Source organism: Brassica oleracea, chromosome C7, assembly GCF_000695525.1.
Source record: "Brassica oleracea var. oleracea cultivar TO1000 chromosome C7, BOL, whole genome shotgun sequence".
Classification (NCBI taxonomy): Eukaryota; Viridiplantae; Streptophyta; class Magnoliopsida; order Brassicales; family Brassicaceae; genus Brassica; species Brassica oleracea.
The window spans coordinates 13683870-13699309 of record NC_027754.1 but is presented as its reverse complement, the minus strand read 5'-3'; the positions used below and the strand labels follow the sequence as shown (position 1 = coordinate 13699309).

At 35.4% G+C, this 15440-nt stretch overlaps 2 protein-coding genes and 1 pseudogene across 3 annotated transcripts; 2 read left to right on the top strand and 1 right to left on the bottom strand.

Annotated features, from left to right (window-relative positions):
- The first annotated feature begins 304 nt into the window (after nucleotides 1–304).
- Nucleotides 305–4330, top strand: LOC106305628 (glutathione reductase, cytosolic). 2 transcript variants are annotated; one of them, XM_013741980.1, is made up of 17 exons: nucleotides 305–467; nucleotides 626–797; nucleotides 898–962; nucleotides 1053–1122; nucleotides 1265–1336; nucleotides 1508–1711; nucleotides 1791–1864; nucleotides 1938–2021; nucleotides 2114–2201; nucleotides 2307–2388; nucleotides 2589–2662; nucleotides 2740–2847; nucleotides 2954–3018; nucleotides 3102–3215; nucleotides 3395–3494; nucleotides 3833–3886; nucleotides 3985–4330. In XM_013741980.1, the coding sequence occupies exons 2-17, from the start codon at nucleotides 645–647 to the stop codon at nucleotides 4078–4080; spliced, it is 1503 nt and encodes a 500-aa protein (XP_013597434.1). In that variant the 5' UTR covers nucleotides 305–467; nucleotides 626–644; the 3' UTR covers nucleotides 4081–4330. The 2 variants fall into 2 exon arrangements, with proteins under 2 accessions (XP_013597434.1, XP_013597433.1); XM_013741979.1 differs by having other exon boundaries at nucleotides 306–467; nucleotides 643–797.
- A 4009-nt stretch (nucleotides 4331–8339) lies between these two features.
- On the top strand, nucleotides 8340–10051 carry LOC106302627 (annotated as a pseudogene).
- Nucleotides 10052–10438: 387 nt separating this feature from the next.
- On the bottom strand, nucleotides 10439–13132 carry LOC106305629. The gene is made up of 11 exons (XM_013741981.1): nucleotides 12997–13132; nucleotides 12829–12900; nucleotides 12539–12634; nucleotides 12367–12442; nucleotides 12169–12267; nucleotides 11974–12044; nucleotides 11774–11881; nucleotides 11528–11650; nucleotides 11323–11425; nucleotides 10952–11163; nucleotides 10439–10766 (listed from the first exon to the last, which is right to left on the bottom strand). The coding sequence occupies exons 1-11, from the start codon at nucleotides 13048–13050 to the stop codon at nucleotides 10698–10700; spliced, it is 1083 nt and encodes a 360-aa protein (XP_013597435.1). The 5' UTR covers nucleotides 13051–13132; the 3' UTR covers nucleotides 10439–10697.
- Between the last annotated feature and the right edge of the window lie 2308 nt (nucleotides 13133–15440).

The following is a 15440-nucleotide window of genomic DNA, read 5'->3' as shown; positions in this document are numbered from 1 at the left end:
ATAGAAACGTGAGATTTTTCACGATTTTTTTTTCACTTTCTCTTTTTTCCTTTCTTTATAAAAACTTAAATATACGAAAAATTAAAATTAATTAGATTAATTGGAGAGTATAATGGTATTAAAAGGAAAATAAATCCTAGTTACTTAAATAATCTTGGACAGGTCCTATTACGACAAATCCAAGTTGAAAATGTCTTTTTTTTTCAGAATTTTCCCAAAAAACAATCATTTATATTTCCGAAATTAAGTAGACGGTCATCAGAACATAAGACCATTCTTAACCAAAAAAATAAAAAAAATTTGAAACAAATATAAAAAGGATTTTGTTCGCGATCATCAAAACCCCCTTGAGAGAGATCCCCATTTCATACACACAATCATTACTTCATTAGTTTTATTTGGACCGTCCTTTGTGTGTACATCTTAAGTAGTGTTCTCGTATTACACACACACACCATCTTAGAGAGGTACTCACTCCTTCTCCTTTGTCTGATTTCGTTTCCGCCTCTTCGAGAAGATCTCATCACCCTCCCTTTCGATCGGGCCTTTTCTTTTTTTTTTTGTTTAACTGATTCGAGATTCGCTTTTTCTTATTGGTTTGATTTCCCTTTTTCCCGTGCGTGAGTTGTGATTCATCATCAGTCATGGCGAGGAAGATGCTTTCTGATGGAGAGCTTAACAACGCCGCAGCGGCGGAAGAAGCCACCGAGACTCACTATGATTTTGATTTGTTTGTCATCGGTGCCGGGAGCGGCGGTGTTCGTGCGGCTAGGTTTTCTGCTAACAATGGTGCCAAGGTAACATTTACAGGAACAGTGTTGTGATTACATTCTTATGTTGTATGTGTGTTTGATTGGCTAAGTTATGGATATGGTGTTGTTGTTGTTCTGAATATAGGTTGGTATTTGTGAGCTTCCCTTTCACCCTATTAGCTCCGAGGAGATTGGAGGTGTTGGGGGCACGTAAGTTATCCCTGCCTATATGCTTCCTTGTGCATAAAGACCACATCTTTTGAGTCTTTGTTTCCACTTTGGTTGGGGCGGGCTTTTCAGGTGTGTTATTCGTGGTTGTGTTCCCAAAAAGATTCTCGTCTATGGTGCGACTTATGGTGGTGAACTTGAGGTGTGTAAAAAATCCATCCTTTTTCCTTCCTTTTATCCATTGAATGTTTAGCTGTTAGAGAAACGTTTTTGTTAGTCGTGTTTGCCCACAATCGTATTGCTGTTTTAGGCTATAAATGCTTTGAGTGTTATGTTTGTGGCAGGATGCTAGAAACTATGGGTGGGAAATCAATGGGAATGTCGACTTCAATTGGAAGAAGCTTCTTCAAAAGAAGGTATGCTACAGTGCCTTCCTTGTATATTTTATATGATTTTCTTGAATGAGTAAAATAGTGTACACGGGATACACTTGCCCTAGTTTATCCTTACAACTTGAGTCGAGTGATGGTAACGTTTTGGTGTTAAACAGCAGTATTGACTCTGTTTAATTTTTCCTTGATGTGCAGACTGATGAGATATTAAGACTGAACAATATTTACAAGCGGTTGTTGGCGAATGCTGCTGTGAAGTTGTATGAAGGTGAAGGAAGAATAGTTGGTCCCAACGAAGTGGAGGTCAGACAAATCGATGGCACCAAAATTAGTTACACCGCCAAGCACATTTTGATTGCCACTGGCAGTCGGGCACAGAAGCCCAACATCCCTGGACATGTAAGTGTCTCTGTGAATACACCAGCTGGTATTATGGATAGTCCACTGTGTTTTTCTTACATAAAATGGTCTCTTTCAGGAGCTGGCTATTACATCTGACGAAGCTTTAAGTTTGGAAGATTTTCCTAAGCGTGCTATAGTGCTTGGAGGAGGGTAATGTTTTCCTCCTCATGTACCTACCTACCATGTCACTCCTATTAATGGTTTGTATTTACTTTCTAATCAGGTACATTGCTGTGGAGTTTGCATCAATTTGGCGTGGAATGGGTGCTACTGTAGACTTATTCTTCAGAAAGGAACTTCCACTAAGGTGCACACCCCAATCTTGTCTTCTTTCTTTTTTTGTTCCTGGGTCCAATGCAGCCAACTTTCTTAATTGTTTCTAAAGTTTTACTTATTCAGGGGCTTTGATGACGAGATGAGGGCACTTGTGGCTAGGAATCTTGAAGGAAGGGGTATCAATCTGCACCCACAAACAAGTTTGGCTGAGGTATCTGAATATGATTGCTAATTTTCATGTCTCATTACTCTTTACATATCTTGTGACTCGTTTCATCAGTTCGTTCATCCTTCACTGAACATATTTTTAATTTAGTTGATAAAAACAGACGACGGGATAAAAGTAATCTCCTCTCATGGGGAAGAATTCGTGGCAGATGTTGTACTATTTGCTACTGGTAACTTCTCTAACCCGTTCTATTCTACTTTAATACATGTACCTCGGTGTTTGGCTTTATTGTTTACAAAACAGTATATGTTTGTGCGTTTTTTTTTTTGCTTCCTCTCTTCTCTTGAACTTTACCATTAAGGAATATACTTGTTATTTCATATTTTCATGGAGCTGTCTGAGAGGATCTTCTGTTTATATCTACTACAGGAAGGATTCCTAATACCAAGAGATTGAATTTAGAAGCTGTTGGTGTTGAACTTGATCAGGCTGGAGCTGTAAAGGTCGACACAACTTTCCCACTATTACAGATTTTGTAACTTGTGCTCTTGCAGCTGCTAATTCAATACATTATCCGCAGGTTGATGAGTACTCACGCACTAACATACCTAGCATATGGGCTGTGGGAGATGCTACAAACCGAATTAACCTTACACCTGTTGCGTTAATGGAGGCCACCTGCTTTGCGGTTTGTGCCTCTATTCTTGCACTTATAAATCTTTCAACTTTTGTGTCTGTGAATGTCTAATGATGTAATCCATTTGTTAAATGGGATTGTCATTTGATGTTTGCAGAACACTGTCTTTGGTGGGAAGCCTACTAAAGCAGACTACACCAATGTAGCTTGTGCTGTATTTTGGTAAGCAGTCTTTCTTATAGGATATACTCTGAATTTGTCTTAGAGGTTTGTATGATTGTATCTTTATCTTCTCTGTTTGGCAGCATACCACCACTAGCTGTGGTGGGTCTCAGCGAAGAAGAGGCAGTAGAAAAAGCGGCCGGGGATATTTTGGTTTTCACCTCTGGCTTCAACCCTATGAAGAACACCATTTCTGGGTATGCTAGCGTTCAAATTCTATTTTTACTGCATAATATTTATAACAACACACACAATTCTTGATGTTGTTTTGTATGAAACTTCATGGTTCTTCTTCAACATGCCTTTTGCACCTGATCACTGTTTGAGGAATGTAACATAAATCTTTGATCTAATCACATCTTTCTTTTGCGGATAGACGGCAGGAAAAGACATTAATGAAGCTTATAGTTGATGAGAAGACTGATAAGGTTATTGGAGCATCCATGTGCGGTCCAGATGCAGCTGAGATCATGCAGGCAAGTTTTCTTAAATGATAGCTTCTACTCTTTATTTACTTCTCAGCTAGTTGCTATAATGCAGTCAGTAGTGCATGGGTTTAATGCCACCTAGGCACCTAATAACGTAAAGGACAAAAATCACTTATGTTATATTGAAATTATTTGGACAAGTGAGACGACAGCAAGGAAATATTTCTTGTAACCTACATAGGAGATTCATTGATAGAAGAGAACCTGATTTGAGTTTGATAAGTGTTGACCCTTAAGTTTATAGACCAAAACTCAATCTTGTAAATGGACTAGAGATTGATTTGGTGGTGTCTCATGCTTTTAGCGTCTTTTATTACTAAATGCAGGGGATTGCAATTGCGCTCAAGTGTGGAGCAACCAAAGCACAGTTTGACAGCACGGTTAGTAAAATGAATCAGAACACTTGCGTTTTCATTTCAACAGTTCGAAGTTTCTCTACATGAAAATAAAAATTAACATTGTGAACAAAAACACACAGGTTGGGATACATCCATCTTCTGCAGAGGAATTCGTGACAATGCGCACTGTGACCAGACGCATTGCCTACAAAGCCAAACCTCAAACGAGTCTATGAACCGCCAAAATTAAATAGACTATTTGCATTGAACACTTTAGTTTGGTCGGAGGGTCAGACCGAAACATTTGTTTCGTCATACTCATGTTCAAATAAATGTTTTGTATAAGTTTTTGTTTGTTTGTTTATCACCAAACATGCATTATCTTTGGATAAAATTCTCTACCTTTTGGTCATATAGTGTACTTCAATTTGTTTGGCAAGTTTTGTTTCAGTGGTGTATTTAATTGGACAAGGTTATTTAGATTAAGAGATATAAGACTAAGTTCAATCTACATATAACTTGGATCATGTTATTTGGACTTAGAACGTGCGTAAAGAGCATGATTAATGGACAGATATTCCTTTCAAATCCTCATTTAAAAAGTTTAGTTTTTTTTAAAGGCTTTAATTCTAATTAAATCTAGTGTTATTGAAAGATAAATTTTATTCATTTTTAATCATTAAACTTAACTTTCAGAATATCATATGTATCTATGTGATTTTCAAAATCCATTGTGATAAAAAGAACTAGAAAACAAAAGAGTTATTATACTTACCAAATATCTATTGTTCTTTAAATCCAAATTATATGTCCAAAATTAAATACATTACATTTTATATACTTTTACATTATGAATATATAATTACTTGGACTTTTTCCAAATATGATCTAAAATTTCAAGTCAAACACAAAAATAACATATGTTTCTTTTTGAAACTTTTTTTTTCTATTCACCCTAAAAGTTCAAATTATTCACGAAAATGCCATTACTTTTTTTTCTTTTTTTTTGAAAATGAGTCTTTTACATTATCATCCTCATTTTCACCAAGTTTTTACAATATTTCAATTGCCATCAATACACTAGCCACCATGAACAACCAATTTGAAGCTTTTAATCCACCAAAGTTTCGATTTTTACTCTTCATATATCTTTACTTATGCACACAAATCACCTCTTTCACTCTCTCTTCATCATCTAAAAACCCAAGGTTTTGATTCCAAGCTTCGTAAGGTTTATAGAGACATTGACACTCATGATTCATGGTCATTAACGACTTGGTAACTTTTGTAGTGAAGTTCTGGATGCTTGGAGAAGCTAAGCAAGTCATCTCACAGGTTCAAGGTATGATATCGTTTTTTTTCTCAGATCTGTTCGCGAAGACTTTCAGAAGACTTCGGGAAGACTTTCATAAGACTTCTAGGGAAGTCTTCTAACTTTATTAAGCAAAAAACCCAAAAAAACTCGAATAAACAGGTTAGTTTTGCAATTGACCGAAAATTTTCAGAAATTTAACTTTTTAAAGAAGTCTTCTCAAATTTTAGAAGACTTCTAAAATTTTATTCCAGGTTTTAGTCAAACCTTTGGTTACGAGAGAAAACTTCTCTAGAATTCTTCCGGCGGAAGACTTCTAAAAAAGTCTTCTCTGTAAAAATCAAATATAGTTAATTGCAAAAGTATCTGAGGTAGACTTCTTGCGATATTGAGAAGTATCCGAGGTAGACTTCTTGAAAATGCCAGAGAAGACTTCTTGAAAAGTCTTCTCTCGCATTTTCGAGAATTTTTTAAATTCAAAAGTAAGCCAATATTTACAAATGAAGACTTTTCAAGATGTTTTATATAGAGTAGACTTCCTAAAAAGTTTTCCTTCGTAAATTTGCAATTGTAAAAATGACCTAAATAGAAGAATTGTTAGGAAGTTTTAAACATTAACGTTCTCTACAATTAAAATGATTTTTTTTTAATATCCCCTATATATTAAAAGAGAAGCATTACAACATTTGAGGTAGCCATGTGTCATCACCGCAATGAGTTTTAGAATCTTTAGAGAATTAGGTTGGTCAATTTAAATAATAATAAGCTTTTTATTAAACTAACCATAAATTCATTATTAATGTTTTTCATTATTTCCTTAAATAAAAATTACATAATTGCCTCATATCGCTAAAGCATATATATGAAAATTAATGATTTTGAATAATAAATATTTGATAAAAATTAGTATATTCTCTATCACATTTGTTTAATTTTAATTAATAAAATAAATTAAACAACTACATTAACCATATAATAAAAATTTAGATTTTTCTGTATATATTATATTTATATTTTTTAAAAATGAATATAAATTACTAAAACTGTTAAAAGTCTCACCTTCAAACTTTTGTGATTCATGGTTTAATTGTTTTTGTTATGATAAAATACAAATGATTACAAAATCATATAATTAAGAAATTTCATTTAGTAAATAATAAGTGTATAAGGTTTATATATATATACATATATATATATATATATATATATTAAATTAAACTATATACCATATAAAATATATAAATATTTTAATTTCGAAATTTTCTTTGTAAACGTATTTTTGGTAAAACCTATTGAACAAATATTGACAACTTAATATTTAAATTTTAAACTTTTCCTTGAACTTTTTAGAAATTTATGAATTACTAAAACTATTAATCACACAATAAAAATTTTGTTATTAGTGATTTAATGTATTTGTTATACAAATATACAAATGATTAAAAAAATCATATGAGAAGAAAGCATCATTTAATATATATCAATACTGAAAATACACAATATATGTTAACGTCATTTAAATTTAATTATATACCATATAAAATAGAAAAATTGATTGTTTGGAGTAATGAAATTTATTTATGTGTTCACATCAATTTAATTATATATGTAATAGTTACTGACTTTTTAATTATTCAATATATATTTATTATTTTATAAATATGTAAAGGAACATATAATACATAAAAATAGTATATATAACGTTCGTTCCGCGCAAGGCGCATGTCTTAACCTTGTTTTTTTATTAATTCATGTGTATTAGTCAATATTGGGTCTTCTGGATGAAATTCGTAACTTATTTGGTGAGAATTACGAGATTTCAAATATTTATGTTTACTAATGTTTTTAACTAATCCGAGAAGACTTCTTGAGATTTTTTTTTTTTTATAGTAAGTGAATAAACCGAAATGGGAACTAAGCAAACAACTTAATGCAAACACGATTTCTTTTGGCTTTTCATATTTATACGAATCAAAACAAGTAAATGGTCATCTTTGTCGTGACTCTCCCTGGTTTTAAACACTAAGAACAAGCAAATGAAAAAAATGGACAGAAAAAATGCAAACAATGCGATTCTTATGGGTTTTTATGATTTTATAAATGAAACAAATGCAAAAGAGATGATGAATGGATTGATATCACCAGATTCAGGAGCTTGAGCTCTGATACCAAATGATACAGCCCAAATTTTGGGTCGACCAAATTGGTTTCTGAGGTTCAAATCAGATTGACCCTAGATGAGGTCTAATGGTCGATATGGCCAATATCCAACTTGATAACCTGAAAGAATTGAAAGATGAATGGGATGCGAATGATACTGATAACAAAACAGATAATAAGGTGATGAGAAGAATGGTTGGATTGATTGATGCAATGGAGCTAAGCGTGATGGTTGTATAACACTCAAGCCTTGGCCGATAGATGGATATGGATTGATTCTCTCAATCAATGGACGAACAGATAGTCTTGAATCACACAAGGCTCCCTGGACCTGGGCTGAATAGGTCTTAGTGAATCATACACAAAGAGCTAGAGAACTAAAAACAAAGTATTCACAACTTTGTTTAAAAAAAAACTGTTTTTTATTACTTTCAATGATAAAGGGTAATTTATATTGAACTATGACCTGAGCTTATATAGGCTCGACACTGGGACTACCAGTGCCGGTCCGGACTCGTGTGGCGTCTAAACCAGACGACAAAAATGCGGCCCGTTAAGCATAATTAAAAGTTTTACTATACTTTAAAAATGTAACCACAATAATACCAAATATTTGCTTGCCTTTTCTTGCTTGTGAAATAAGTAAGTTGCTAAAAAAAACTATATCCATTGTTGTTTGTTAATATATATATCTACGGTAGTAAGCTTTGTGATTTCGACATTTTAATAAAAGCATTTCTTTAACATATGCACCACTAGTTTAGCACTTCTGATTAAAAGATTAAGGCATCTATGACCCGAACCAAAACCGAGTTAGTTGGAATATTAGATGTAAAGTTTTGTATAATACGCGCGTCCAGTGACCAACTTCTTCTCCACTACGAAAGCAAAGAACCAGTGTCAGAAGCTTCATCGGCGGGAGGCTGTCCATTTTTTTCGGAACTCCTATTTCTTAAGTCAGGTTCTAAACGTAAAAGGAAGAACCTTAGAATCTGTAAAAAAAAAAAAAAAAAGAAATCGGAGATGATGGAGGATCCTCTCATGGTTCAGATTTTACCAGACCACCACCGACGATCGCGGTGGTACACATTCACTAAACCCAAGTCGAAATCAATTCTCCTGCTAATCATCACTATCACGTTGGGGTTACTGTTTGTTTGCTATTCAAACATTGAGTTGTCCTCTTCAAGATGGAATGTGACAAGTTCGTTCGGGGACCCGAGTTCATCTTTTTAGGTACTGGATTGAGTCCGGTAAGCCCATTTTCGATTTTGGTGAGGTGAATTACCTTAGCTAAAAGCTCACTCCTGGATTATCGGCCTACTCTGATAATCCTGCGGCGGATCTCGTGTATTTCGCCAAAGCATTTATTCCGGTTGGAGTGTTGAAGGTGACTGATATCAGTCAGGCTGATGGCTACTGCTGGTATGAGACTGTTCAGGAACATATTCTTCAAGTTTCAAGAAAGGTTCTTAGATCCTCTGGCTTTACGTTTCTAGACGAATGGGCTTCTGTTATTTCTGGTTAGTTGGTGGTTTTGTGACTCTTCTTGTTGTTGTTAGTACTACTACTTATCAGTGTTGTTAAAATTGTTTTGTGTAGGATCTGATGAAGGTATATATGCTTGGGTTATTGCCAATTATGCATTTGGTTCGCTTGGCGGTGATCCGTTACAAACAACAGGGATTGTTGAACTCGGAGGGGCTTCTGCACTCTGCACAGGTTTAACTTTCTCTCGTCCCTTTTTGTTCGTCTTCATCGGAAAATGCTCATGTGTGATTTCGTTTTTAGGTGGCATTTGTGTCAAGTGAGGTTGTGCCTCCTGAGTTCTCGCGTACCATATCCTATGTAGGTGTTGCATACAAAATCTACAGTCACAGCTTCCTCCACTATGGACAGGTTAAATTTTTTGAGGAGCAGAGAGAGAGCATTTGTCTGTTGAGTGTAACTCAAGAAAAAAAGGAATTTTTTTTATCCTTTGTTAGTTTTCAACAAGTTAAAATTTAACTTTTTGTAGCTGCTTCGCAGGACACAGCACAGGAAGATTTATATGAATCACTCCAGAACTCAGGTTAGATGTTGACAAATTCTTAGATTATTCACTTTTGTTTAGTGAGCTTGTAAAGTGCACTTTTGAGTTTAGCCACTTGCATCGAACACCTAAGCTGACAACTATTAAAAGAACATTCTACCACTAACTAGAGTTTTGTCAATTTTTTGCCGGGTATTATCTATAAAAATATTAGGGCTACAAGCTGTAGCTTCCTTTGCTTGGCCTCAGGGCCCGGTACCGGCCATTTGAAATAATCTCTTATTTTCTCCATATATGGAAGAATAGTCAATTCTTACTTATTCCTTCAAAATTACATAATTTTTGGAGAATTTTCGCTACGTTTGATTCTTTGTCATTCCTTAAATTTTAAGAAACTATAAAAAAAATATTTTTTATCAAAATTTATATGGAACAAAGGAATAAATATACATTTTCATTCTTTTTATTTTGTTTCTATTCATTCATTTCCTACTCATTTGTATTCCTATTTTAATGGTCACCCAAAATGTTTGAAGGCATACAACTCTACAAGAAAAGGAATGGTTAATGACCTTGTACTCCTAAAGGATACATGGCCGGGGAAAAATCACTGAATGATTCATTCGGAAACTCAGCTGAAGAAAGCAGATTTACAGCTATAGTTCAAGCTGCAGCCAATTTCTCACAATGTCGATCTCTTACATTCGCAATGTTGCAGAAAGGAAAAGGTAAGAATCATTACCAGTATATCATTCCGCGTGTTAATTGTCTTCACCCATTGAATATATGCAATCATTTTTGAATAAAAAACTATATCTTTTGGTCATATGATGTACGTCTTCAATTGGTAAAGTTTGTCTCAATAGTGATACAGCGAATCAAACTAACCTGAATCAAAACTAAACGAAAACATGTCTGCATGACCAAAAAAAAACATGTCTGCACGACGTTTTATATATTTTGTTTTCCAAAACGAGATCAAAATGAAATAAAAAAACCACACGAAACTGGTGATTTTTTTTTCCAGTTATTGATGAACGAGTTCACAAGTTGCAATAATCAATTCATATTCCATGAAACAAACAGAAGATTAGATGAAGTGTTCAAATCTTTCTTTATTGTTATTAGGACTCGAGACTCACATATATGTAAGAAGAAAATAAATTATAAATCGAGAATGCAACCTTATGGCAATATACACATAAACACATCCATTGGTCTGGCCACAAGTATCATCCTTCTCTTAAAACATTCAAATAATACTTGCTTAATACACACAAAAAGATGTAACCGATCAACCTGAAGATTCATCGGTGTCCAGTTGACGTTTTGAAGCTCTAATTTGTGTCTTAATCAAGCTTAACGTTTGAATATAGGAGCGTGTCCTTCGTCAAAGGCATGTACATAAGGAAATACACCTGCAACGACCATGAGAGTACAACTGTCAATTCCAACGACATATACGTTCAATACTAAGCTACAAATTAATACAAACTACGATATGATTCTTTAGCAGGACAGTTCAGTGGTAAGACTCAGCTCTACACTGGCAGAATAACCTGCTCGATAATTCATTTATTTAAGAGAGGATAAGTGAACTTACCCCAAGGATAGTTGCAATGAGAAGGATTATTCCAGTTAACCATGCAAGCGTCAGCCTAACAAGTATAACTTGAGCGATAATGGCTCCACTTGGAACTCCCTCTACCTCAGCCATCGACCTTGCAGATGAACCAGAAGAAGACCCAACGGTCAGCAAATAGGCTGATTCTTGATTCACTCTCTCATCAAGGACGATCACTCCAACAATTTGGCCTGCAACAGCACAAACATTTCTCAGCTTACATACAAAACAGTAAAGATGATTAAGTATGTAGTATTTCCATTGTTCATTCAAAGCATCCACCATCTTGAGCTACTTTCTAAGGCACATCTATTGAAAATGAGTTTTATCAAATCACAGGGACATTTCACCTTTGTGAGATGTCTCCAACAGATTGAATAGCTTTGACAGTGTGGCAAGCAGTACATCCATCCCTTGCTTAGCCATACCTTGTCCATACTCCTGTGCTAAAGCCTGTAATTTCAAGCGAGAGTAAATGATATTAGGCACAATAATGACAAACTCTGCAGGACAAGCTTTGCAAGAAAAAGAAACAGAACCAAGGACAATTCTTACATCGATACCGCCAAACCGTCCAACCGTTAACTCAGCATGAGATAAATCCTCACGTAGATTGACTACCCCTCTTATATTCTTATATAGAGCCAAAAGGTTCGATGCAAATTTCCTCGCTGCTTCCTGCACATAGGTAACAAAAGTCAAAAGCTTTCTTCAAACGGAACGGAACTCACAATATCTACAAGCAATTCCGGAACCTCATCCTTGGAAACCATACAACTTCATAGAACTTAAAAAAATCACCTTTTCCAAATGGAAGTCCACGTTTGCCCCACCAGACAGAGGGATACTAAGCAATCCAGTCAACGGTTCAGCAGAGCCAGCCACATATGATCCACCCAACCAAGATGCCTACGGATAACATAAACAAACCATTAACTATTAAAATGAAAAAAGGCATAAAAAGTGTTATTTACTTTGAATGAAAGGAACTGTCAACTTACAAACTCATTCATGTCTTTGTCAGTCACATCAGATGAGGGTCCATTGGCAGACATAACAGCCACTCCACTTTCTGGAGAATTTTGGAAAAAGTTTAACGTAATGTATTTAAAGGAAGACTTGAACCCAAATGAGGACACTGCAAACTATTATTCATGCTTTATCAGATAGTTCTGCTACTCAAGCTATCACGGCACCTGGAAGTTCAATAGCAGCGTTGTCAGAATCAGAACTGATACTGCCTCTCACAGCATTGCCCAAGAAAGAATGACTAGGTAAGGTTTCCACAAGCGCATCTGCACGTCAAAACAAACACTTCAAAATTCCGACATAAAAGATTTTTGGTTCATGTCAGAACAGAACACGAAAGGTTTCCAGTGTATTTAGTAGCATACCATCAGCTCCAGCGATTTCTAGCACAAAAGCAGCACGAGGCCTCTCAAATGGATTAGGTTTTAGAATCTTGTTCAGCTACAACGGAAAAAAAAAAAAAAAGGATGATCAAGTAAGTAGAGGGCTTTAACCAAGAATATAAACTAGCAAAATTTGTAAGAGCATTTTAAAAACCTTGAAGGAGCCATCAGGTGTCAAAGTAGCTGGAGGAGAAAAACCCAACAAGGCAGATACTGCTGCAGATACTTCAGAGAGAGACATGGGAAGCGCCTGTGGATTTTCATATCAAAGGAAGAAAGTAAACTATACGTAACGTGATTACCCACCACTTGATGCTAACCCAAACACTCAAAAGTAAATTGTATGATGAAAAGAAGAACGTAATTTCTAACAAAGACCAATGTCGAAGAAACCAGGAAAGATTTGAGATTGGAACTCAAAATGAGGCAAGGGAGAATGATTACCTGGTCTGAAGGTGGACGAAGGTATTGGTTGTTGGATCCATCAACGAAGAAAACAGAACCAGTGGCTTCTCCCTATCATAAAAACCGATCCAATTTATCAAAACTCAAAGTCAGATCCGTAAGACATAGATTTTGTATTCCGTGGGAGCAGAGAATAGAAGAACGAACCCTGTAACTGAGGGTGAGAAGAAGAGAGACGACGAATATGTATAAAGCTTGCATCTTTAGAACAAAGAGAGAAAGATGGGAAGTTAATCTGGCGAGGATGGTTAATGGAGGAGACAAGTCAGATTTCGTGATCCAAGTGGTAGACACACCTATATGGTGTCAATCAAATATCGGTCCAACGCGGTATTAAGTTCGGTTAATGTTTGGTTTTTGGTATTTTTATTTCATTTGGTTTACAACTTTTGTGATTCACCTTTTTATTTAGTGTTTTTTGCAATATTGAATCAAAATTCAAAGTCAAATTTAAAACTAATCCATACTTTTCTTGAATTTTTTTTTGTTCTATTTACCCCACAAGTTTATATAATTCACGAAAATACCAACAATTTTTTTTTATTTTTTTTTTTCCGAAAATGACATTTTTACTCTCTCACCCTCATCATCTTCAGGTAATTACAAGATTGTCATTGTCATCAATACCCCAACCACCATGAACAACCAATTTGAAGCTCTTAATGCACCTAAAATCGATTTACATTCTCTCTTTCTCACTTGTTATGAACTAAAAACAACATCTCTTTCACTTTGCCTTCATATTCATCCAAAAATTCAAGCTTTTGATTCAAAATTTTTTTATGGTTGATAGAGCCATTCAAGCATACTATTCTTGGTGGGTTACTTTCGTTTGAGATTCTGGGTGGTAGGAAAAGATTATGTGTGCTAAGGAAGTCATCTCACTAGTTTAAGGTATGAAATTGAAATTTTTTCCAGAGTTCGTGTAGAAGACTTACCCGTAAATAGTCTGGCTGTAGAAGACTTACGGGTAAGTCTTCTGGTCAAACAGACGACTTACTTGTAAGTCGTCATTTTTGTTTGTTAAAAAAAAATCTAGAGAATACCGTAGAGAAGTCGTCTAGGATAAACAAGCTAGTTTTGCATTTGACCGAATTGTGTCAGCTTTTTGACTTTTCCTGGACGACTTACCAATAAGTCGTCTCCGGGAAAACAAAAATTTTAATATTTTATTAAAGCTGGACGACTTATCTATAAGTCGTCTCAGGTTACTTTTACAATTAGAAAATAAAACTTAAATATTTAACTTTTCCCAGACGACTTACGCGGAAGTTGTCAAGTAAGACAACTTACTTGAAAGTCGTCCAGGATAAACAAAGTCGTCCAGATTTATTTCCTAGATTCTGGTCACACCTTGCTTATCTCAGACGACTTTCTCGTACGTCGTACTCGTACGTCGTCTACCTGGACGACTTTCAAGTAAGTTGTCTGGGTAAAGTTAAATATTTAAGTTTCTTTTTCGAATTGAAAACTAACCTGAGAAGACTTACAAATAAGTCGTCTAGCTTTAATAAAATATTGAAATTTTTGTTTACCCAAAGACAACTTACTGGTAAGTCGTCCAGGAAAAGTCAAATATCTGACACAATTCGGTCAAATGCAAAACTAACCCGTTTATCCTAGATCGTCTAGGGTTTTTTTTAACAAACAAAGCTGGACGACTCCTATTTAAAATTCAATTGCAAAAATGACCTGTTTGGACGACTTACTGGTATGTCGTCTGCGTCAATGTTTAGTAAACTTTCATTTTCTCCATGTTTATTTATGTGTTTTATTTTGAATTTTTGTAGATGATGCTCCAGTTACATGCAGTGTATGGAGAATGGTTGTTGAAAGATTGCCGTTGGGATTTTGTGGTTGATAATGTCAAAGGAGCGAGAATCATTTTTTTTTTGGGGAAGGTTCGACACATGCTGAACTTCTTGCAATGGCTCAAGAATATTATAACCCGGACATGAGCACAAAATCTGTGGAGATAACCTACTCATTACCAGCAGAAATGATGCAGGCTCCAGACATAGTCGAGGTGTTGAATACTTGCTTGATGTTCGATCGGAGATAGCATATATGATGACGGTACAACCAATTGATGGATGGCGATTCTTTGTGAAAGGTGGCAAAATGGACTGTGTGGTTGATTTGGAACATGGAAAGTGTGATTGTGGTGTCTATGCAGTGGAGAAAATACCTTGCTCTCATACTATAGCTGCTGGAACTTCTGCTGGTTTGCATATCTCCACACTTGTATGTCCAGTGTACTCAAAGGATTTTCTGTTTGCAGGATACTTAGAGAATATATATCCTTGTGTTGGACAACAAGTTGAGGAACGCCAAATGCTTTCCTCCGGATGAAAAGCGTGGTCCGGGAACACATAAGAAATCAAGATGGCAATCTTGGTTGGAGTTATCCAGGATGAGAGGACGCAAACCCCGGAAGCAACACAGGGTTTATTGATGCTCAAAATGCAAGGATACTGGCCATACGAAACCACAATGTAAGAAATAACGTGAACAACCTTCAAGTAAGTCGTCCAGAAGGTCGTCCAGTTAGTCGTCCAGGGTTTTTTCTTCCAGAAGACCTTCAAGTTAGT

Coding starts and splice junctions, on each gene's coding strand:
- LOC106305628 (XM_013741980.1), top strand. CDS start 645: ATGGCGAGGAAGATGCTTTCTGATGGAGAGCTTAACAACGCCGCAGCG. Junction 963..1,052: donor ATTGGAGGTGTTGGGGGCAC/GTAAGTTATCCC, acceptor CGGGCTTTTCAG/GTGTGTTATTCGTGGTTGTG. Junction 1,712..1,790: donor AGCCCAACATCCCTGGACAT/GTAAGTGTCTCT, acceptor GGTCTCTTTCAG/GAGCTGGCTATTACATCTGA.
- LOC106305629 (XM_013741981.1), bottom strand. CDS start 13,050: ATGCAAGCTTTATACATATTCGTCGTCTCTCTTCTTCTCACCCTCAGT. Junction 11,164..11,322: donor GTTGGAGACATCTCACAAAG/GTGAAATGTCCC, acceptor GTGCTGTTGCAG/GCCAAATTGTTGGAGTGATC. Junction 10,767..10,951: donor TCATTGCAACTATCCTTGGG/GTAAGTTCACTT, acceptor TGGTCGTTGCAG/GTGTATTTCCTTATGTACAT.